The sequence below is a fragment of the Oryctolagus cuniculus genome, chromosome 9 (genome assembly GCF_964237555.1).
Source record: "Oryctolagus cuniculus chromosome 9, mOryCun1.1, whole genome shotgun sequence".
NCBI lineage: Eukaryota > Metazoa > Chordata > Mammalia > Lagomorpha > Leporidae > Oryctolagus > Oryctolagus cuniculus.
Window position 1 is genome coordinate 11,388,470 of NC_091440.1, and position 23,239 is coordinate 11,411,708.

The following is a 23,239-nucleotide window of genomic DNA, read 5'->3' on the forward strand; positions in this document are numbered from 1 at the left end:
CTATCACAGGGACAGTTTGTGAAAATCTACTAAGTACATTTAGTAATAACTTCTTTGGTTTTGATTTTTTTATTGTTGTTTGTTACCTTTTTCATCTTTCTTATAAACTAGGGATAGCTTGTGGCCAGCCAGTCATCTATGGTACATCAGTGCACAGTGTCAGTCTAGGGAAAGCACGTATCCTTGTCTTTATCTCCAATTCGTAAATCTCTGAGAGCAAGGTTCAAAAATTGTTTGATATGGTTACACTTTCTTGTTGACAACTCCCAAGGAAGAAGACACCAAACAGCTGATCCTACTGGTGGGAATGGTGAATCACCCTCCCATATTTACACACAGGCTTTGCAACACTGTGTATCCCATCCTTAGAACGCCTGCTTGTTGATCGTTTAATAACGGTCACTCCAAGCAAGACCAGTGGTTTTCCCAGTGCTCACCATCCACCACCCAGAGTTACATGTCGTGTTTCCACTTTGTGCATCAGTAACCCCGTGACCATGTAGACAGCTCTGAAAGCATGTGTCTTGCTTTCCTGTGGACACTGCTTTCCTATTCTCTCTCTCATGCTGAACAGTGAAGCCCATGGGTTAGAAATACCTGCTTAGGGGCCGGAGCCGTGGCACACTAGGTTAATCTTCCACCTGCAGAGCCGGCTTCCCATATGGGCACTGGGTTCTAGTCCTGGTTGCTCCTCTTCCACTCCAGCTCTCTGCTGTGGCCCGGGAAGGCAGTGGAGGAGGGCCCAAGTGCTTGGGCCCCTGCACCCGCATGGGAGACAGGAAGAGGCACCTGGCTCCTGGCTTCGGATACGCACAGCTCTGGCCATTGTGGCCACTTGGGGAGTGAACCATCAGATGGAAGACCTTTCTCTCTCTCTCTCTCTCTCTCTCTCTCTCTCACTGTATGTAACTCTACATGTTCAATAAATAAATAAATAAATAAATGGATAAGAAATATCTTCTTAGCCATCTCCATTCCCAGTGTGTTGTGTGGTATAGAGTAGGCCTATAGAAATAACTATTTGAGTGAAAGACCAGACATATACATGAAATAAAGTGGTACCACTAAGAACACAGGAAAAGCAGCTTCCAAAAAGAGGCTAAATAATCATAATCATAATCATAATTATGTTCTTTCACAACAGTAATTACAAACTCCATTCAGTAGTTTGATACCATCAGAAAGAGATGACGTGGTGAGTGGCAAAGAGAATTTGAGTGGAAAGACTTGAGCTATTGCATATAGCATTGGTGAGTCTAGCAAATAGACAAAAACTGCACCTCATGAGCTATACGTTGAATTATGAGACACATGGTTTTGCTCCATTTCTTTATTTTATGGAAGTGTGATCAGATCTTTCTTTGAACTATCTTTTAAATAACTGGAAGGTGTCTTTTTTATGTTTGAGGAAACTGAGGCTCAAATGTTCAGAGTGAAATGGCCAAGGTAATTAAGTTGTTTGATCAGTGAGCGGAGATGATTATCTTGTGTTCCAATATACAATTCAATACCCTGTGCCATTACAATTAACCATTAACTTAAAATAAAAAATACTACAAAGTCATGAGATATTATGGGGTTGTTATCATAAAGAATTTTAGCAACAAGATCAGAGCACTTTTTTTTTAAGAAGTAAAAACAAGAAGTATAAACTTTATTTCTCCACTTAAGCTCCATTTGTAAGTGGTTAAATAGCCACTTAGCTCATTCCTAAAGAACTGAAGGTATTTAGAATCTAACATATTCATGTAGTTGTTTTTATATTGTTAAGAAAATGGTTGTCCTTGAAATATTTTTTAAATATTAAGAAAAATAAGTGAGAAAAAAATCCAATCAGAATAAGTTGGATGTCTGATGATTTCTCATTGAAGCTTTTATGCAGTAGCCCTGGTTTGATGTAAGGAATGAGCAGGAACGTTGATGTGGTGGAGGAGGACTTTCAGGCGGAGACGGAGCAATTTTCTGCTGAGGCCTTGGATGGCTTCCTCAAAACACTCTCCTAAATGCAGATGTTAACATTCTTTGTCTTCCAAAAAGGCAACAAGGAAAAATGCCTTGAACAGCACCAAAGCTCCGCTGCCATGACCTTTCCTCTTGGCCGGTCTGCTTTTGCTTTGACTGGATCACGTCCACCTCTTGACAGCCATTGCTTTCACTGTGCTTTGTCTTCAGGATCCTCCTAATTAAGCCATAGTTCATCCGTTGTTCCAGTTCTCTGAAAAAGCATTTCAAATCTTGATTGTAATTCTGAAAAATTTCCAATGAAAGCTCCCCTGTTGTCTTCAGCTGATCTGAGCACAACACTTTGATGCCTATTGAAGACAAAATTGGCTCCACTTTAATTTTTCAGTCAGAATTATGTAAGTCAAGCCGGTTGAGATGGCTAGGGTGTTGGCTGTTCTTTCTGTGACTAACTGTTGCTTCTTTTCAATTAGGGCATTAACACATTACTTTTCTTCTTAGAAATTGATGTTGATGGTCTGCAATTGTAGGCTTCATGTTCAGCGTTGTTTCTTCCCTTTTTAATATGTTATCCATTTGTAAACTATGGATTTCTTTAGAGCATTGTCACCATGATCTTTTATAAGGTGCCATTCTTCCAACCAAGCTGCACCATCAATTTGATGTTTGTTCTTCCTTCAGTTGTAGCAGTTTATGTTACTCTGATGAGGGCTATTTTCAAACTGATATCCTTCATAGTGCCGCAGACCAGATTCTGTTCAGACATGTTAGACCAAGTTAGTGTGACTTTATTTTGATGCAAAAACTATCATGAAATACATACAAAATTTTTTTATGATACACATTTTTCATGATCTTCTTAAAGACACCTTATATACACAACACACACACATATACCTTCTATTGAACTAATTAAAAGACATGAGATAGATAGATAGATAGATGGAAAAAAAAGAAAGAGAAAGAGAAAGAGAGAGAGAGAGAGAGAGAGAGAAAGGAAGGAAGGGAGGGAGGGAGGGAAAGGAAGAAAGAAAGAAAAAATGTATTTTAAGTAATTTGCTGACATGGCTCTGGGGCTTGAAATTCCAAACTCTTTATGACATGCTAGAAATACTGGCAAGCATTGATGTCATGGGCGTAAGTTCAAAGGCAGTCTGGGGGCAGGCCTTCTTCCTCTCTGAGGAACCTCAGTTTTTTTTCCGTCAGGGTCTTCGGCTGATGAAGGAGCTGATGCTCATGGAGGGCCATCTGCTTTACTCAGCGTCTGTTGATTTAGATGTTAATTGTAACTAAAAATGCATTAAGAGCAGCATATGGACTGATGTTTGACCAAATAACTGTGCACCATAGTGTAGCAAGCAAAGTTGGTATAAGATGTTAGGCAAGCAGACACAGAACTGGAGGTTGCCTGAGAGCAGTCGAGTTTGGGATCATCTGATGAAGGTACGGCCATGCAAACATGAATTGCACTTGTTCCATGTGCCAGACACGCAAGGGAGGTACTTTGAGAAGTTAAACCAAGGACATCTAACCCAGACTGAGGGGTCTGTAGTGACTTCCCTGAGAAAGGAACACTCAGGCTAGGGCCTAAGGACTAAAATTGTGGTGAATTGAGAAAAGATTTCCAAGCAGTGGAGAAGATTCTGAAGTAGATGGGAGCAAACCGGGATGAGGAAGAAGACCAACAAGGTCAGAGAGTGGGGAATACCTAGAGGAAGGTGCGCAAAGGGATTCTTACACTGAGGGAGGAACCACATCTTCAGGATCTTGTGGATCTTGTTCAGCTCTGCCACTGTGAAAGTAGGACAGTGGTTATGCAAGGCTCTCTCTCTAGACTTTGTGCTAAGTGGATGGGAAACGCTAAGGGTGGGCTGCAGGGTCCTCAGGAGGCTGGCTGACGGAGAGAGTGGCATTACATCAAAAGATACTTTGGTGGATTATTAGGGGAAAACGATGGCTTCTTATGATGACTAAGGGAGAGGTAGCATCAAGGGTGACTGCCCAGCTTCAAGCTCTCTCAGCCATTTGGATGATGGTGCTGTTTGTTCTGAAATGAAACGTTCACTATGGAGCATACGGAGCTGGCTGTTCCTGTGGTGTAGCCAGCAGGAGAAACTTCACAGGCAGTGGACGTGTAGCTCTTGGACTCCAAAAGAGATGTCTGGGATGAGAGAGAAGTGAAGTTATGAAAGTGGATGATATTTTACAGAGAGAGAGATTGTGAAAAATGAGAAGGCGGCCAAGGACTGAACTCAGAGTGACTCAGTGATAAAGATCAGTCACAGAGGGAGAAAATGGAAGAGCAAGATGACCTGAGAAATGTGGACCAAACCAGCATCTTCAAAGTCAGCATAATTGCATCTTTCTGGATCTTGCTCCTGCGGTCACGTCTCTTTCTCACCACAATTAGTCGAGGTTCTCCACGTTTAAGGACTCATGTGATTACGTGGAGCCCACTTAGATAATCCAGGGTCATCTCTCAAACTCAAGACTTGTGTCTTAATCATGTCTGTAACTTTAGTTCCTTTTCCCATGTAACGTAATATATTCACAAGTTCCAGAGAGCAGGTGTGGACATCTTTAGGGGGCCATTACTCTGCCCCCCATAGAAACAACCGTGCCAAGAGTCAAAGAAGATAAAGCATCTTCCAGGTGGGTGCAGCATATGGAAATAAGCCAGAGTCATTCAGCGGTTTACAGCTCATGTAAGTGGGCTGACAAATTAAATTAGATGGGGTACAAGTGGGTACTTTTCCAAGAAATCTGGGGATGAGAAATGCAGGATTTACAGCCCATTTAAGCACAAGTGCATATTTATTTTGACTGAGAGAATCATTGTCAGCACCTAGGATTTGCCTGGTGGAGCAAGAATTCTACTCTGCCTAATTCCTGAAATCCTCTTGTTCTATCCAGAGGATCTAAGGGAAAATGAATGAGGAAATAATTGTCATTAACAAATCAAAATAAAATCTGGAAGATTCTTGTAAAATGAAAAAATGAAACCAAGGTAAATAGCAGATATATGAGTGCGTATTCTGAAACTCTTGATGCTCATTTCAACTTTAAGAAAATGGTAATGTCCTTGTGGTTTAGAACAGTTAATCACCTAATAAATAGGTCACTAATGAGCATGTGCCAAGTAGTTAAGTTCTTGCCACCTCCATGGGAAACGTGGATGGAACTCCTGGCTCTTGGCTTCAGCCTGGCCAAGCCCTGGCTGTTGCAGCCATTTGGAGAGTGAACCAGCAGATAAAAGATCTCTATCTCTCTCTCTCTCTGTCTCTCTCTCCTCACTCACTCTCACTCTACTTTTCAAATATGTACACAAATGCATACATAAATCTTTTTGTAAAAATGATATGCAAAGCCAATATGAAAGAGAAACAAATGGAATAAAAAAAGAAAAACATACTCTCATATAAAAGTTAATAATTATTGAGTGAATAACTTATTCCGGGTGTCATTCTGAATTGCTTACATTAGCTCATTTAGTTATTACAATACCCCAGAAATTGGTTGTAATAGCTCTAGACATTTTAGGAGTGAAGAACCTGAGGCAGCACACACAGAGCTAAACTTTCACGGAGACAATGTATGAATTTCAAACCATTGATAAGTAACAATGGACAATAAGTACCACTTACTGTGTACAGACTTTGCTTTGCAAGTACCTTTAAGACATTTTCAGTCCTGCCCTATGATGTGGGCACTTTCACTGTGTCTTGCAAATGGCCAGGTCAAGCTGCACCTGTAAGTCATTGAACCAGAGGTTACGCAAGGCAGACTGCCTGCAGGGGCCAGTTTCTTTCCCAAATACCTGAAACATTGACATTTTGGGAACTGTCTCTTAGAGTGTTTTCTCAGACACTTTTTCTCGTGATCGACTTAAACTATTTGAAATGAGAAAAAATGTTAATTTTGACAAATGAGTAAACTTTGCCTTCTCTGAACTTTCACTTGTCTTCTTCAAGTATAAAAGAAATAGGTGGACCTGTGCCACGGCTCAATAGGCTAATCCTCCGCCTGCGGCGCCGGCACACCGGGTTCTAGTCCCGTTCGGGGCGCCGGATTCTGTCCCAGTTGCCCCTCTTCCAGGCTAGCTCTCTGCTGTGGCCCGGGGGGGCAGTGGAGGATGACCCAACTGCTTGGGCCCTGCACCCCATGGGAGACCAGGAGAAGCACCTGGCTCCTGGCTTTGGATCAGTGCAGTGCGCCGGCTGCAGTGTGCTGGCCACGGTGGCCATTGGAGGGTGAACCAACGGCAAAGGAAGACCTTTCTCTCTGTCTCTCTCACTGTCCACTCTGCCTGTCAAAACAAACAAACAAACAAAAAAAATAGGTGAACTATAAAATATATTTCAGCTGCACCATTCTATGAACAAAATGCTTTCAGCATTGCTTGCCAAAATTTCTTCTCTTCACAGTTATTTATTCTTGCATTTGTATATACTGGGACTTATGCTAAATTCTATTATTGCAATAATTAATCATCATTCATAATAACCATTTATTGATACTCACAGCATGTTATGTGCAGCACTTGGTTTATTTCATATAACCACCAAAAAAGCTTCACTTTTAATTGTGATTACTGTTCTTACAAATGAAGAATCTGAGCTTAGAGAGGCTTAGAACTTTATTCAAGTCACAGGACCAGTATGTGGCTAAGCTGTGCCCAAACCCAGAAAGCCTTGCTCTGAAACGGGGCCCACTCTCTTTCCCACTCATTCTGCTCTCTGGTTGCAGATACCATATCTGAATCATTGAGACAATTAGACCTGAGTGAAGATGGATCATTTAGTGTATGTGTGAGAATGTGAAATTAGGAGAAAGTTTGTGGAAAGATAAAACTTGAAGATGAGTTTATTTTGGTGTGAAACTTTTGAAATCTATATAGAATTTTTCATAATACACATTTTCCCTGAATTTTGGAAGACCCCTTGAATATATGATTGGAAAAATTTTTGCACCAAAATAAACTAATCTTTAAATGTGAATTTTTAAAGTACGCTTGTAAGTAATATCTGCCTAAAGTCATCTCTCTGAGCTGCCTAAGTGATGATTTCCATAACTGGGCCTTTTTCAGTGTGTTTTACATGTTGGGTCCAGAGGATCACCTTACAATATGGTTAGAGGAATCAATGGTTTAATCACTTTTTCCCTAAACATTGCAGACACTTTTTAGCAGCTCTTTGGCAGCTAGTAAAGAGAAGAACCCAGTAGGAATAAGCATAGAGTATCTGAATTGTGTGTGAGTCTTGAGCCTTGTTTATGATTGAAAAGGAGCTGATGAGAGATGATCAGGCATAGTACATGGGGAGCCAGGAGTGGGGAAGGGGGCCTAGTGTAAACTGTGTAAGTGGTGACCTAGAACAGCTAAGGGGTTACACAGAAGTTGTATATTATATAGAGGAAGGAAGCAGTAACTGAATGCCAAAGAGAAAGTCACTCACCAAGTCTGCCCCAGTGTGGCCATTGGCTGAAGGAAGCAAGGCTGTGTGCTGGCTGTTCTGCACGTAAGAAACTCCTAGAGCCTAGGGAGGTTTCTGAAGCCATAAACAAGAGTGTCAAATTGTTAAGTCAACAACAGGAGTCACTGTGTACTTACTCCTCATGTGGGATCTGTCCTTAATGTGTTGTCCAATGTGAATTGCTGCTATAACTAGTACTCAAACAGTAATTTACACTTTATGTTCTGTGTGGGTGCCAACTGATGAAATCTTTACTGAATATATATTGAATTGATCTTCTGTATATAAAGATAATTGAAAAAGAATCTTGATGTGAATGGAATGGGAGAGGGAGTGGGAGATGGGAGGGTTGGGGGTGGGAGGGAAGTTATGGGGGGGGGAGCCATTGTAATCCATAAACTGTACTTTGGAAAATTATATTTACTAAATAAAAGTTTTAAAAAATAAAAATAAATAAAAATAGATTGATAAAAAAAAAGAAACTCCTAGAAACACAGGTGCAGTGGCAAATGACTAGAACAAAGTCGTTGGCCTGGAAGGCTTGTGAAGTCATCCAGCCTGCACTCTGGGCTCCACTCTGTGCATATCAGCTACCCTACGTGGCAGTGATGGGGGCCCACTTTTCAGGTTGGCCCAGAATGAGTCTGAAGCCACCAGTCTGGTGATTACCTGCACTTGTCACAAGAAAGCCATGTCTTTTCTAAAACGTTCTACACTTACCTTATCCCCAGCCTGTCCGTAACAAGGATGACAGGCAGGTACGTCACCGTCCCCTAACAGAACTTAAGAGTGCAGAAGCTATTACTCAGTTAGTTACTTTATCATCTCTGTTCTAAATTCAGTTCCTCCAGTTTCTCTTTGGTTTTCTTTCTAAACTGTCAACACAGAAGACTAAATGTCATTTATGAAACTTGCGGCACTTATATCATTCAAAAAATGCAAACATCTCTTAATGTTGCTTAGAAACAGAGAATAAAAAATCATGCCTGTGTTGGGACAGGATGTTGTGAATAACAAGGAATCTCTGGACAAGTCAATTCTTTGAAAATATTTTAAAAATCCCTTCCTTCATTTCTCTAGATCTGTGTTTAATGACAAAAACAGTAGTGATAATAATATTCTCAGGAAGTGCTAGGGTAGACTGAATCGGGTATCATTTGGCAATGCTTACTATGTCATTAGAGTAACAAATACCATCCGCAAATCAGGAGTCTTCAATTGGTGTTCATACATGGCAGTTATTAATGAAAAGTATTACGTCATTCGTTTTAGTCAACATTTATGCTTGTTGAAGTTGTCTAACACTTTTGTATGTTGTTCACAGGAATGTAACCTGGAATAGTTTAGCTATCCCAGATACACACTGCTCACCTGAGCTAGAAGAAGGCTACCAGTGCCCACCAGGATTTAAATGCATGGACCTCGAAGATCTGGGACTTAGCAGGCAAGAGCTGGGCTACAGTGGCTTTAATGAGATAGGTCTGTCTTACTGGTAAAATACATTTTCAATTTTTATTTTATGATGTTTATGAAATGGGGAGAATGAATGTATGATTGAGATTTCATATTATCACTTGCTATGGTATAAAAGAAACACAAACAAATTTTAAATGTATGCCTTTATTATAATATATTCTACCCTATGGTCTGTATCATACGGACTGTGTATGATTCAACAATGTCTGTATGGAGTTAAAGATCTGTATTTGTTTAATACAGTCGGGGTTGACCCAAAGACAAGACTTGGTTTCTTTCCACATGTAACTGTGCATGTAAAGTGAGGTTAAGTCTTAAAATCTGTAACAGTCGGCATGGATGCATATGAGATTTTTTTTTAAGATTTATTTAATTTATTTGAAAGAGTTACAGAGAGAGGTAGAGAAAGAGAGAGAGAGGTCTTTCATATGCTGGTTCACTCCCCAGATGGCCGCAATGGCCAGAGTTGTGCCGATCCAAAGCCAGGAGCCAGGAGCTTCTTCCGGGTCTCCCACGTGGGTGCAGGGGCCCAAGGACCTGGACCATCTTCTACTGCTTTCCCAGGCCATAGCAGAGAGCTGGATTGGAAAAGGAGCAGCTGGGAGTAAAACTGGCACCCATATGGGATACCAGCGCTTTAGGCCAGGGCTTTAACCCACTGTGCCCCAGCGCCGGCCCAGCGTATGAGATCTAAAAAGTGCTCCTGGAACAGAAGGTGGCTAGTGGAATAATTAGTGAGCATACATCAGTGATGTACTAGAGACATGAACTTAACTGTGCATTTTTCTTGACACAACTGTACTTAAATGTGTACATTTCTTCTTGTGCTGTTAAGTCCTGAAAGGTGCCATTACACACATAACCAGAGAAGTCAGCATCTGCCACTTAATTGACATCATTGCATTTATTATATTCCATACAAGTTGCAAATAGTTAATTGCTAAGGCAAAATGACATGGACTTCTAAACAAATGTTTTATTCATTGAGAATTGTGACTAGAATCTTTTTTTTTTTTTTTTTTTTTTTTTTTTTTTTTTTTTTTTGACAGAGTGGACAGTGAGAGAGAGAGAAAGGTCTTCCTTTGCCGTTGGTTCACCCTCCAATGGCCGCCACTGCCGGCGCGCTGCAGCTGGCGCACTGCGCTGATCCAAAGCCAGGAGCCAGGTACTTATCCTGGTCTCCCATGGGGTGCAGGGCCCAAGCACTTGGGCCATCCTCCACTGCACTCCCTGGCCACAGCAGAGAGCTGGCCTGGAAAAGGGGTAACCAGGACAGAATCCGGCGCCCCGACCGGGACTAGAACCCGGTGTGCCGGCGCCGCAGGTGGAAGATTAGCCTAGTGAGCCACGGCGCCAGCCTGTGACTAGAATCATTTTTAAAAAATCAAATTTTCTTTAAAGTTTCAAGATCCAAGGCATTTAAGAGAGTTGTGGATATCTTTTCAATGACTAATATGTGTAATAGGATGGTAGTTGTGTTGTTTTTGGCAGCCAAATTATGTCCTGGTGTTGATGTGGTGTCACATCTCAATGGGCAACTGTACAATGGTGGATCCCATAGCCAGACAAGAACATCAGCCCCTCCCATCCATAGATGGTAACCACTGTGACCCCAGCCAGTTGACCTTCCAGAATCAGAAAAAGTGGATGCTGAATCTTGTTCCCACGTTGCCTTTCAGCCCATAGCAGCTCCAGCATGGTGTGAGGAAACCTCCAAAAGTTTATTTTGAAGTTTTCCTTAATACACATTTTCCATGAACATTTTGAAGGTGCCTTGTATAGGTGGATCTCAAAAATTTTTGCATCAAAATAAATTTATCTCTATTCTATTTTCCCCAAAACGTGGTGAGGTACCCTCATGCTTCCCTGATTTGTTAATTAAACAACAAAGGAACAACTGCTTTTGAACAGAATATTGCACTGAACTTGGACTGAGAACCACAAACATATGATAACCTTTAAGTTCATTTTGAAAATAATATCTTAAACTTTCTTTTGAGCTTTTAAAATATATTTGAGAGGCAGAGAGACAGAGGAGAAAGAGGGAGGTCCCATCTGCTGGCTCACTCCAAAAGCGCACATGGCCAAACTCGAGGGAACTGAGTTCTGAAGCCAAGAGTCAGGTACTCAATCCAGGTCTCTCACATGGGTGACGGGAACTCAGTTACCTGAGTCACCACCACTGCCTCCAGGGTCTGCCAGCAAGAAGTTGGAGTCAGAAGCCTGAGCTGGACATTGAAACCAGATAATGCCAATCTGGGACATGGGAATCTTAACCGTGTCTTGACCACTAGGCTAAATGCCCTTCCCTTAACATTTGTGTTCCTGTATTTCAGCATGCCCTCTTATTGCGTCTCCAGAATTTGTTAGATGATGTTCTTCCATCTCTTTGAACAATAATATTCTTTCCTATTTCATAAAACTTCAGAAGCCAACTGAATGAAGCTTTTCAATTTGTTGTACTCTTAAACTTTATCTGAATTTGCAATTGGTCCTTTCCTATGTCTCAAAAGTACAGAAGCCTCTTAGATTATGACAGTAGCTTTCAGTTGTGAGCAGAAAATCACAAGTGTGATATGGGAGATGATGCATAGAGGCTGCATGGAAGAAGTTCCAGCCATCCTATCAGATAGGCTATGGAGACTGGCCTGTATTCAAGGGGTAGGCTGCCCTTCGACTAAACCATCTCCAATCTTTTGAAATAATGCTAAAGCAAATTACACCCTGGCCATTTAAAATGGAACCATTGTGTCTAAATTCAAAATGCTGCCTTTTATTCAAGTTGGCTAATTTTTTTCTTTACTGTGATATAGAATGACTTAGACTAATATAAGGTACAGTCTCTCCTTGAGAAAGCCTTCTTGCAAAGTCTGTTGGCTTGAGAGGTCCAGTTACAGGATGGCATTGCCCTGAGGGAAATGGGCCTCTGCTAAGGCATTGATACTAGGTAGCTGCACTGTTGATTTGCACATTTATCTCCCTGGGAGTTAAGATTCTTGAAAACAGGAAGTGCGTCTTTCATCTTCATGTCTCCAGGGCCTTCAATGCCTGGCTCATTGCAGCCTCTATAAATATTTACTAATGGATTGAAGAAAGTGTATGTTCTTTGGAATTCACTTGTAACCAGTCATATTTGTGTTAGGAGGAAGGGTCACAATAGAGAATTAGGTTGTTTTCTTGGTGTTCTTTTCCTTGGCTTTGTTTTTGTTGGAGACAGTCACTGCTCTTCATGAGTGTCTTTTCTGTACGAATTGAATGTAGTCTCTTTGCTTCTGTTTCTCAAATGACAATTGAACTCACCATCCTCATATGACTGATGGGTAGATAATGAAATGCTGACTTTGTACTAGAGTCAAAAAGATTTTTAAGTGGACACTGTAGTTTAGATAGAAATTGATAGCTACTTCTTAAGAGTATATAACTGTAGATATACAAATTGGTATATTTTTAGGAGGTTGTTTTTAAACTTCTTATAGAAAAAAAAAAAATAGTGTTTTCCCTAAAATGAGAAAAAGAAATTACCTTTATTAGACATTTGTGATCAGATCTTTATGCGTGTAGTTGAATTTAAAACATAATTAGGTGCCTAATTGTGCACATGAATTTGGCCAACATGATTTTATATGTAAGTTATCATAGTTAGCTAATAAGGAGCATATTTTCTTTTCTTACTAATCAAATTGCTGTAAAAATATTGTCTCAACTCATTTATAAATTTTCTTTTATGAGTAACTTTGCCTCATTAAATTTTAATATTGATTGGATTGAAAAACTCTAGTTTTGAAATACATTGTAAACCAGGATCATTAGGTGGAAAAACATTACAAAGAACCCCTGTTATAAGATTGGGGAGTAAAAACTTCTGTGCCTTTTTTTATGCCTAAAATCATTCAAATACAGACCAAGAAGTCTGAGAAACACACAAGCGATTTCCACTTAAGGACTCTGAAAATCCTGTAAGCACAAACCACACCATCAAAGGGCTGGTGAATACACAGAACTCCCTCGCAGGATTTTGTCTTGCGTGGATCATAGAGCCAACAAGACCCCCATCTGAAATGATGCATGTCCCTGAAAGGCACAGCAGGAATGAAAGAATCCTGCAGCTCCAAGGGGAATCGTAAAGTTGAAGCCCTCCTTCCTCTAAGTGATTGGTAGGTAGATAGAGTAGAGGAGAGACTCAGTTTTGAGGGGCCCCAATGCTAGCAATGGGGGTTGACAACAGCAAGATACAAAGTAAGCAATGGGGCTAGCATTGTGGTGTTGTAGGTTAAGCTACAGCCTGCAGTGCCAGCATCCCACATGGGCAGTGGTTTGTATTCCGGCTGCTCCTCTTCTGATCCAGCACCCTGCTAATGCTCCTGGGAAAGCAGTGGAGGATGGCCCAAGTGTTTGGGTCCCTGCACCGACATGTGAGACCTCAAAGAAGCTCCTTGCTCCTGGCTCTTGGCTTCAGTCTGACCCAGCCCTGACTGCTGGTGGCCATTTGAGGAGTGAACTAAGAGATGGAAGATCTCTATCTTTCTTACTCTGTCTCTCCCTCTCTCTGTAACTCTTTCAACTAAAATGAATCTTTAAAAAAAAAAGTAAGCTAAAAGATTGCAGATCTGACTATATCTTAGGATGTCTTGGGGAGCCTTTTAAAACATACCAATTCCCAAGCACCACTCGTAGGTGAATTAAATCAAAATCTTACAGTGATCCAAGGTATAGGTGTTTTTGAAAAGCTCTCCTGGTGATTGTAATGTGTGTGCATGCAGAATTGTGAGCCACTAGACTCAAGCAATGCATACATCTACACACACACACACACATATATACACACTTCCTTATAAAAACCTTTATGCCATCTGTCATAGTCCATTCCAGCTGTTCTAATAAAATACCAACTGGGTGGCTTGCTAATAGCAGGCTTTTGTTTATCGTTGTTATAGAGGCTGAAAAAGCTAAGATCAAGACACTGGAAGATCGTGTGTCTGTTGAGGGCTCTCCTCCTGGCTTACAGGATGGCACCTTCTTGTTGTGGCCTTGTATGGTGAACAGGTGGTGGGATATCTCTCAGAACTCTATTATAAAAGCATTAATAATGTTCAAGAAGGTCATGTGTTCATAGCATAATCACATCCCCAAACCCCTACCTCCTATTATATCAATGAGGGCTTATGGTTCCAACTTTGCAGCTGGGGAGACTCCAAGCTTTCAATCCATTACATTATCCCACATGACCCAGCTCCTTGCCTATGGAACAGTGACAACATCTGAGCTCATAAAAATAGATTCAAAGGTGAGTAATAATTAAATATAATCAAGGCTGTACATATCTGTATATACTTTTAGGTACACTTAAAACTGAGAAAAAAGCAAAATGCATGCTCATAAAACATGGAGAAACAAGGAACAAAATATACATATTTAGAGGGCACAGCCTGTCTCAGTAAATGAACACAGAGCTGTCAACACTGAAATTTAGCTTGGTAAAGTTGCTGTAATTCAAGGCTGAAGAAAACATCTACTGGGAATCCAGGGAAAGAAACGTTGAAGTTGATTTGTGTGTGTATGTTGGGAGTGTGGGAGTCGGAGATGGGGAGGGGAACATCAAGCTTGAAAGCTTCCACATTCAATTCTGGGATGAAAATGACAAAATGTTTACAAATCCCTTAAGGGAATAATGGGTCAAACTCTTAATTAAAAAAAAAAACAAAACAACAATTCTTTGAGAGGCACAGAAACAAGCTAACAGACAGACAGGTCTCCTTCCACTGATTCACAACCCAAATGCTTACATTGGCCATGGCTGAGGCCAAAGCCAGGAGCCAGGAACACAATCCAGGTACTCACATGAGTGGCAAGAATTTAATAACTTGAACCATCATGTGCTACCTCCAAGAGCGTGTACTGACAGCAAGCTGGAGTTATAAGCCCAAACTGGGATTAGAACCTACTCATTCCAATGTAGGAGGCAGGCATCTTGACTTCTAGACCAAAAGTCCTTTCCTTGTGGAATATTTAAGGGTAAACAAGACCCCATGGACTGTATTTTGCATGAAATCTTCTTAGAGACATTCAGCCAATGAAGAATGACTGGTCATGAGCCTTGTCTCTAGTATCCATTCACTGTAAGTCCGGAGCTAACACATCTGTGGAATTTACAGAATAAATTAAATTTGACAAATGACAGTATGCAGAAGAAAGAAAAAAAAAGGGGGGGGAAGGTAGTATAATGAGGTTTATGTCTTTTTAAAAATATTTACTTATTTATTTGAAAGGCAGAGAGAGATGGAGCGAGGGAGAGATGGAAACAAAGAGATCTTCCATCCGCTGATTCACTCTCCAAATGGCCACAACAGCCAGAGCTGAGCCAGGACAAACCTGGGAGTCAGGAGTTTCATCTGGGTCTCCCACGTGGGTGGAAGAAGCCCAAGCACTCGGGAAGTCTTCTGCTCCTTTTTCCAGGCCATTAGCAGGGAGCTGGATCAGAAATGGAGTACCTGCACCTGCGTAGGAGACCTGGAGGAAGGTCCTAGCTCCTGGCTTTGGATTGGCCCAACTCCAGCTGTTGGGGCCATCTGGGAAGTGAACCAGTGGATGGAAGACCTCTCTCTCTGTCTCTCCCTCTCTCTGCCTGTAACTCTGCCTCTCAAAAACACAAATCGATCTTAAAAAAAATCTAGGGCATACCATACAAAACACGAGAGAAGAGGCTGTGATTTTCTGTAACAGCTCTGAAAATAACAGGAAAGTAGAGCTGAAAAACATAATGTAGTCGTGTGTTTTATTCACACAGCTCTACAAGCGGGGAAACTCTCTGTAAGCAAGCAATGTGAGAGTTATACAGAGACTTACAGCACAGGCAAGGCTAAGCTCCCTCACCAGGACCTGCAGAACCCCACTAGAACATTCTGTCCTCAGCAAGCCTTTTCACCTCAATGTTTATTTAAGAAAATTCAAAGCATACGTTGCAAAGCTTAGTTTTATTGTTAATTTTGCAGTAGATTGTTAGATACCTTTACTGAGATGCTGATGGAAAGACCGCAGCCCAGACAGATGCATTATTCCAGGTAGAGAAAAGCAGCACCACATCCATCATACATGGGAAGAAGTCACAGCAAACACCATTACACTGGCAGTTTATGTGCCAAAATCATTCAAAAGAAGGTAAGACGGATGGTAGAGGAGATAAGTACAAAGCTATTCAGGTGCTGTTTTGAACCTTCCACTGATTTTATGATAAAGTAAATAATACAATTTTCCAGTTTGGATTAAATAACACTATGAGTGTCTTTTGATGATAGAATTCATCCTGCAAAGCCACTTAGGAAGTAAATAGTTGCCAAGCACTGTTTTGTGTCTTTAGAATCATAAGAATAAAAGAAAAAAGCCCAATTTTTAAAAATCCAGAATAAACTAAACCTGATTGAAACAATTTGTATCAAGGGAAGCGCCTATGCCAGATCAATGTGTAGATGAAGACATTCTACAGATAACCAATGGAAAAGATATTCAAATAGTGTATTCTTTCAATGCTAGATATACAGTGGGCTCCTTTGCCTATTTTCTAAATGCAACCATCAAAAGTAAGACCAGTGAATAAGACACTGTGTTCTGGTGACTAATTGTCCAACAGAAAGTGTCTAGTGTTGTCACTATGGTTATCACATACAGCCATTGCTGTCATTTATTGATTGCTTGCTATGTTCTGTCACCGGACAAGTTTTCTATCCTTTGTGTTTTTCATCTTCTAAATAAACCCAGAAGATATCACTGTGAACCCATGAACCAGTGGCAAGAATGAGAGGAGAAGGAGTTAACTTGCTCGGAGTGAGTGGCCTGTGTTCCTGTGGCTTGTCAGGACTGCTGGTGCATCAGAGTTTCATTAGGATCATGGAGGGGTGCATCCCCAACAGAATGACCCACCAGATGTCTTTGCCTTCTTGTCTTCTGCCCGAGTGTTTAGGAAGGAGGGATGGATGAATGGGTGCAGCTGCTGCTGCAAACCAATAGCCCGTCTAAATACCTATAATATAAATATTACTATACAAATAATATAAATATAAGATAGTACAATATTATAATATGTATAACTTTTATACCACTCACACACACCTGGGAGATAACCTAGTTTCCCAAGATACTTTATTGAGCTATTGACAGAAGAATAAGGATTTCAGCAAAAGATTGCAGACAATGGCAATAAAAATGAGTAAATGCTGTTCTTTTTTTTTTTTTTTTCCTTTTCATTTGAGAGGCAGAGAGACAGGGAGGATTCTTATCTGCTAATTTACTCCCCAAATGCCCACAACTTCAGACTGAGCCGGGAGCTGAGAAGGCAGTCCAGGTTCCCACAGGAGGGGCAGGAACCCAAGGATTGCTGCCTTTCCGAGACGCAACAGCAGGCAGCTGGGGTCAGGAGCCAGAACCAGGAGTGAAACCCCGGCACTCTGATGTCAGGTGTGAATGAAGGAATCACTTTTTATAATTCTTATTTATTTACTTTTGCTTTATTTGAAAGGTGTCAGATAGATACAGATCATCCATTCACTGGCTCACTTCCTGAGCTCCTCAAAACAGTCAGGGCTGGTCCAGGCCAACGCTACTCAGTTAGTAAATATTTAAAACATCATCTGTTGTCTCCCATGGTGTACATTAGCAGGAAACTGGATCAGAAGTGGAGTAGCTGAGACTGGAACCAGGCACTTGAATAAGGCATCTTAACCACTATGCCAAATGCCCATCTCAGGATGCTAGCTAGCATCTTTATTGAAATCTTAACTCTAGACTAAACACCCACCCCTACATACTGCTTTTGATACAAAATTAGATAGCAGACATTTACAAATCTGGCTACAGATTTGAGTCAGGTTTACACTTATTTGAACTAAATTCAAAGCACCATTTAAAAATATATGTGGGATATCCAAGAAGTTTACAAAAAGTGTGTATTATGAAAAAATTGATATGGATTTCAAACTTTTTATACCAAAATAAACATTTTAAAAATTTGTATTAATATAAAGAGAAAAAATTTCATGTGTTTCATAGGTACAAAATTCTAAGAAGGTAACCATACTTCCCTTCCTCCCTTTTTCCCTCCCTCAATCCCCCTCCTTGTCCCTTTCTTTGTTTTCTTTAAATTTTGCAAAAACATAATTTCAGTTCTCTCTGTAATCAGAGGCTCAATGCACCACTAATCCTAATATTCAACAAAAAAAGATAAAGTCCACAGTTCCACATGAATATAAACAAAGGATAAAACAATTATAAGATGTCCATTTCATTCTTACACATTTTTTTGTATTCTATATTTACTGCTTCACATCAGAGAAAACATGATATTTGTCTTTTGGGGACTGACTTATTTCACTATGCATAATGGTTTAATTTCCTGTTTTCCTTATCCTTATGAAGTGGCCATATATATGTTTACTGTATGTAATTGATAGCCTCATGCATTTATTTCTTCTATGTGAATTTTGTTTGCTTTTCATTTAAGATGTGAATATTTCATTTCCTTTCTGAGTTCCTGCAAATAAACCAATAATTTTAGCTTAGATAGTTTTAGTAGGGCATATTAGTTATATTTATTACAGCTGTGACAGAATATATGGTATTTGTCCCTTTGGGACTGGCTTATTTCAATACATGATGTTTTTCAGATTCATCCATTATGTTACAAATGACTAGATTTTGTTTTTTCAACTGCTGTGAAATATTCCATATTGTACATACCCCATAATTTTTATCCAGTCTTTGGTTGATTGGCATTTAGGTTGATTCCATGTCTTAGCTATAGTGAATTGAGCTGCAGTAAATGTGGGGGTGCAGATAACTCTTTAATTTACTGATTGCATTTCCCTTGGATAAATCCCCAGGAGTGGGATAGCTGGGTCATATTGTAGGTCTATATTCGTATTTCCTAGGTATCTCCATATAGTCTTCATAGTGGCTTTACCAGTTTACATTCCCACCAACAATGGATTAGGGTACCTTTTTCCTCACATCCTCACCAGCATTTGTTGTTTGTTGATTTCTGTATGAGAGCCATTCTAACAGAGGTGAGATGAAACCTCATTGTGGTTTTGATTTGCATTTCCATGATGGCTAATGATCCTGAGCATTTTTTCATGTGTCTGTTAGCCATTTGGGTTTCCTCTTTTGAAAAATGTCTGTAAAGTACTTTGCCCGTTTCTAAACTTGGTTGTTTGTTTTGTTATTGTGGAGTCTCTTGAGCTCTTTATATATTCTGGTTATTAATCCTTCATCAGTTGCAGAGTTTACAAATAATTTCTCCCATTCTGTTGGTTACCTCTTCACTTTCCTGAGTGTTTCTTTTGCAGTACAGAAGCTTCTCAATTTGATGTCATCCCATTTGTCAATTTTGGCTTTGATTGCTCATGTCTCTGGGGTCTTTTCCAAGAATTCTTTGCCTGTGCCAAAGTCTTGCAGGGTTTCCCCAAGTTCCCTAACAATTTGATGGTGTTGAGTCATAGATTTAGGTATTGAATCCATTTTGAGTGGATTTTAGTGTATGGTATAAGGTAGGGGTCTTGTTTCATACTTCTGCATGTGGAAGTCTTATTTTCCCAGCACCATTTGTTGAAGAAACTGTTCTTGCTCCAGGGATTGGTTTTAGCTCCTTGGTGAAATCTAAGTTGGTTGTAGATACTTGGATTGATTTCTGGCATTTCTATTTTGTTCCATTGGTCTAGCCATCTGTTTTTGTACTAGTACCAGGCTGTTTTGATTATAACTGCCTTTTAGTATACTTTGAAATCTGGTATTGTGATGCCTCCAGCTTTGTTTTTGTTGTGTAAGATTGCTTTAGCTTCGAGGTCTCCTGTGCCTCCACATGAATTTCAGCATCACTTTTTCTAGATCTGAGAAGAATATCTTTGGTATTTTGATTGGGATTGCATTAAATCTGTAAATTGCTTCTGGAAGAATGGACATTTTGATGATATTGATTCTTCCAATCCATGAACATGGAAGATTCTTCCATTTTTTTCATATCTTCTTCTATTTCTTTCTTTAATGTTTTGTCATTCTCATCATAGAGATCTTTGACATCCTTGGTTAAATTTATTTCAAGATATTTTGTAACTGTTCTGAATATGTTCCCTTCCGACTCTGCCATCTTAATTCTTCTCAATAACCTACTTTGTATTTACTTTATATGCACAGGCTTAAAGCTCCATTAAATAAAGAATTCAAAAAGTAAAGAGTAGAAAACCCACTGTTCTGCAGGAATATAGACATGGGCTATCAACAATAATCAAATCATGTGTGTCATTTTCACTCATATACTTTAAGGTTTTATCAGCTACCACAAATCACAGAAAACATGATGTTTGTCTTTCAGTCTGGAATATTTCACTAAGCATAATGCTTTCCAGTTGCATCCATTTGGTTGCGAAAGATAGGATTTCATTCTTTTTCTATGACTGAGTAGTATTCCATCATATATATATGCATGTATATGGTATATATGTGATATATATGGTATATATATGATATATATGCATGCATGCATACATACATACGTAAAAATTTTTAAAACATCATAAAGCCTTCCATATATGTGTATATATCCTCCTTAAATCATTACAGAGAACAACTACAGGTCATCAGCTTCATAGACCTTACAATGTGGATCAGTGATGCTTCTACAAATATAAGGCAATGACTTGTAATGTTTGTAAAATTTCTTCCAGCAATGATAAATTATTTGTGCCTTTCAAGAAAATATAGAAATTTGGAGTGCCTGAACCAGGCACTCTCACCACTGCTGAAGCAGGAGGTCATGGATTTGACATTTTGGACTGCAATTGTTCTCCAAAGGGAAACTTATTTTAGCTGTTAGTTACTTTTGTGGTAGTTTCTTCCTTTAACTTTGGCTGGTATTGACCATAAGATAAGGACTCAGCTCTCTGTACAGGTCATGAATCAGTTTTATTAAATATTGGTGAAAACCATCAGTGACTGATTTCCTCCCTGGTAGAGTTGTTTGCTTGGAACTGTCTCTGTGTCTTGCTGAAATAGGATTCACGATGAATGAACCCGCCTGTACAGGGCTTGTATTTCATTTGTAATGCAGAATTTGCTTGACTTTCAAATTCCTGCCTTATATTTTTTCTGTTGGCATTATATTATTTTTATAATTTGTCCCTTATAACAGTTGATATTAAATGTGGACATAAAATATGATAAAAAAATTACTTTTATTCAAATGATAATGGAATATAAGCTGAACTTTGTTGATGTTGCTGCTGCAAATTGGTTCATCAGATTTCAGTGATGTTCAGCCATATTTCATGTTACCTTGTAAGATATCAGATGAATCTATACAAATGAATATAAATAGAAAACTATTATATATCTATAACTGTGATTTATTTCAGAGTGTACATTTTTATTGCAGATGCATAACAAAGCCACAGTAAAAACTGGTTTGTAAAATATATAATGGAGATTTATAATGCTTTCTGGAAAATAGCAAAGGATTATTTTCCTTGCTTTTGTCTTTATATTTAGCATTGCCACTGGAATTATGTATCAACTTTCATGAAAAATACATATGGAAGAGAGAATACATGGCATAGAATTCAACCAAAGGTGATTAATATAATCTGTGATAATTCTGTATTGAGTCTGTGATAGAATTCCTTTCTTGTGGAATAAGGAAAATCTGACATTTCACAAGAGGAATAGCTGTGAAAACCATTAGTCAAATCAGCAAGAGTTTATCCCTATGGCACAGGGACAATGCTTTCAAGTTATATACTTAGGTATATCTGTGATGGGTTTCAGACTCAGTCTTGGGTTTCATTGGATTGTCCTTCAGGGTCACAGACTAGATTAAAACTGAACTTAGATATACATTCTTCAGAATCCTAGGAAGAAAAAATGTTTAAAGGTTGAAATTCCAAATGTACTTTAAAAAGAAAAACTGGTGTCCAGCCAATGTGCAGCAGTTCTTGTTGAATGGATTCAACAAGACAGCTGCTATAGTGAGTTTTCATCAGACAATAGAAGGAGATTTTTTAAAGTGGAATTTGAGGTCATAAAATGATGATATTTTATATTATATGTAGAAGACAATACTCATTGGAAATATCCAGTGGTGTCTAAGAAATGCCATTTTTAGTTATATTTTAAATATTTATAAATTCCAAAAAATGCTTCAAACAATATGAGAGATGTAATAAATAAATGTAATCTATCTTCTATATATCATGCCTTACTGCTCTCCTTTTAAAAATTATTTATTTATTTATTTGAAAAACAGGATTAAGGAGAGGCAAAGGCAGAGAGAGAGATTTTCCACCTGCTGGTTCACTCCCCAAATGGTTGAAAGGCCAGAGCTGTGCAGATTTGAAGCCAGGAGCTAGGAGTTTCTTCTGAGTCTCCCATAAGGGAGCAAGGGCCCACGAACTTGGGCCATCTTCTACTGCTTTCTCAGGCCATAGCAGAGAGCTATGGATGGGAAGTGGAGCAACCAGGTCTTGAACCGGCACCCATATGGAATGCTGGTGCTTCAGGCCAGGGCGTTAACCCACTGTGCCACAGTGCCGGCCCCCTGAGGCTCTTGACATGAAGTGCCAAGGCTATGGAAGCCTTTTGAGTGCACAATCTCCAGCATTATTTAGACAGGGCCATAAGCAAAATGGAAATTCTCTTCTCCCTTCAGAGAAAAATACATCCTTCTTTAATGGCCCTTTCTTCCCACTAGGGTCTCACTCACAAAGATCCTTCATAGAGATCATTTTTTTGCCACATTTTCTTGGCTTTCCATGCCTGAAATGCTCTCATGGACTTTTTAGCCAGATCAGAATGCCTTAAGGGCTGATTTTGACGTCAGAGTGCTCTTTAGGGCATTTGTCATTCTGTGAGTCTGCTGTCTGGACTGCTTCACGTGCTAGAATATTCTCTCCTTTTTAATTCTATCTATTGTTATCACAGATACTTGGTCCTATTTATGTTATCCCTTTGGCATTTAATCCTATCTATATGATCAATTGCATATTTAATATGATCACTTTGACACATAAGATAGCATTAGTACCATTAGCTTAATGGGATTTAGAATCCCATGGCAAGTTTTTAGCTATACCCTTAGTGATAAGTTCGTGGAAATGTGGGCCAAACTGTACAGTTCCTCCCTCTCTTATCCCCACTCTTATTTTTAACAGTTATCTATTTTAAATTAGATTTATACATCTTTGAATAATTACATGTTAAGTAAAGAGTTTGACCAATGGTATTAAGTAGAAAAAGGAAATAATAAAATAAGACGATAAACTGTTTCTTGACAGTCAAGAAAACCACTGTTCAAG

At 39.5% G+C, this 23,239-nt stretch overlaps 1 protein-coding gene across 2 annotated transcripts in view; it reads left to right on the plus strand.

Annotated features, from left to right (window-relative positions):
- NALCN (sodium leak channel, non-selective) overlaps window positions 1–23,239 on the plus strand; it is a 375,525-nt gene that overhangs the window by 60,192 nt on the left and 292,094 nt on the right. Inside the window, exon 7 of one of the 2 annotated variants that reach the window (XM_051849987.2) lies at window positions 8,758–8,912. In XM_051849987.2, coding sequence (XP_051705947.1) covers window positions 8,758–8,912 — 155 coding nt within the window. Of the gene's footprint in view, window positions 1–8,757; window positions 8,913–23,239 lie in introns of those variants that run through there. The other variant, XM_051849988.2, reaches the window with a different exon arrangement.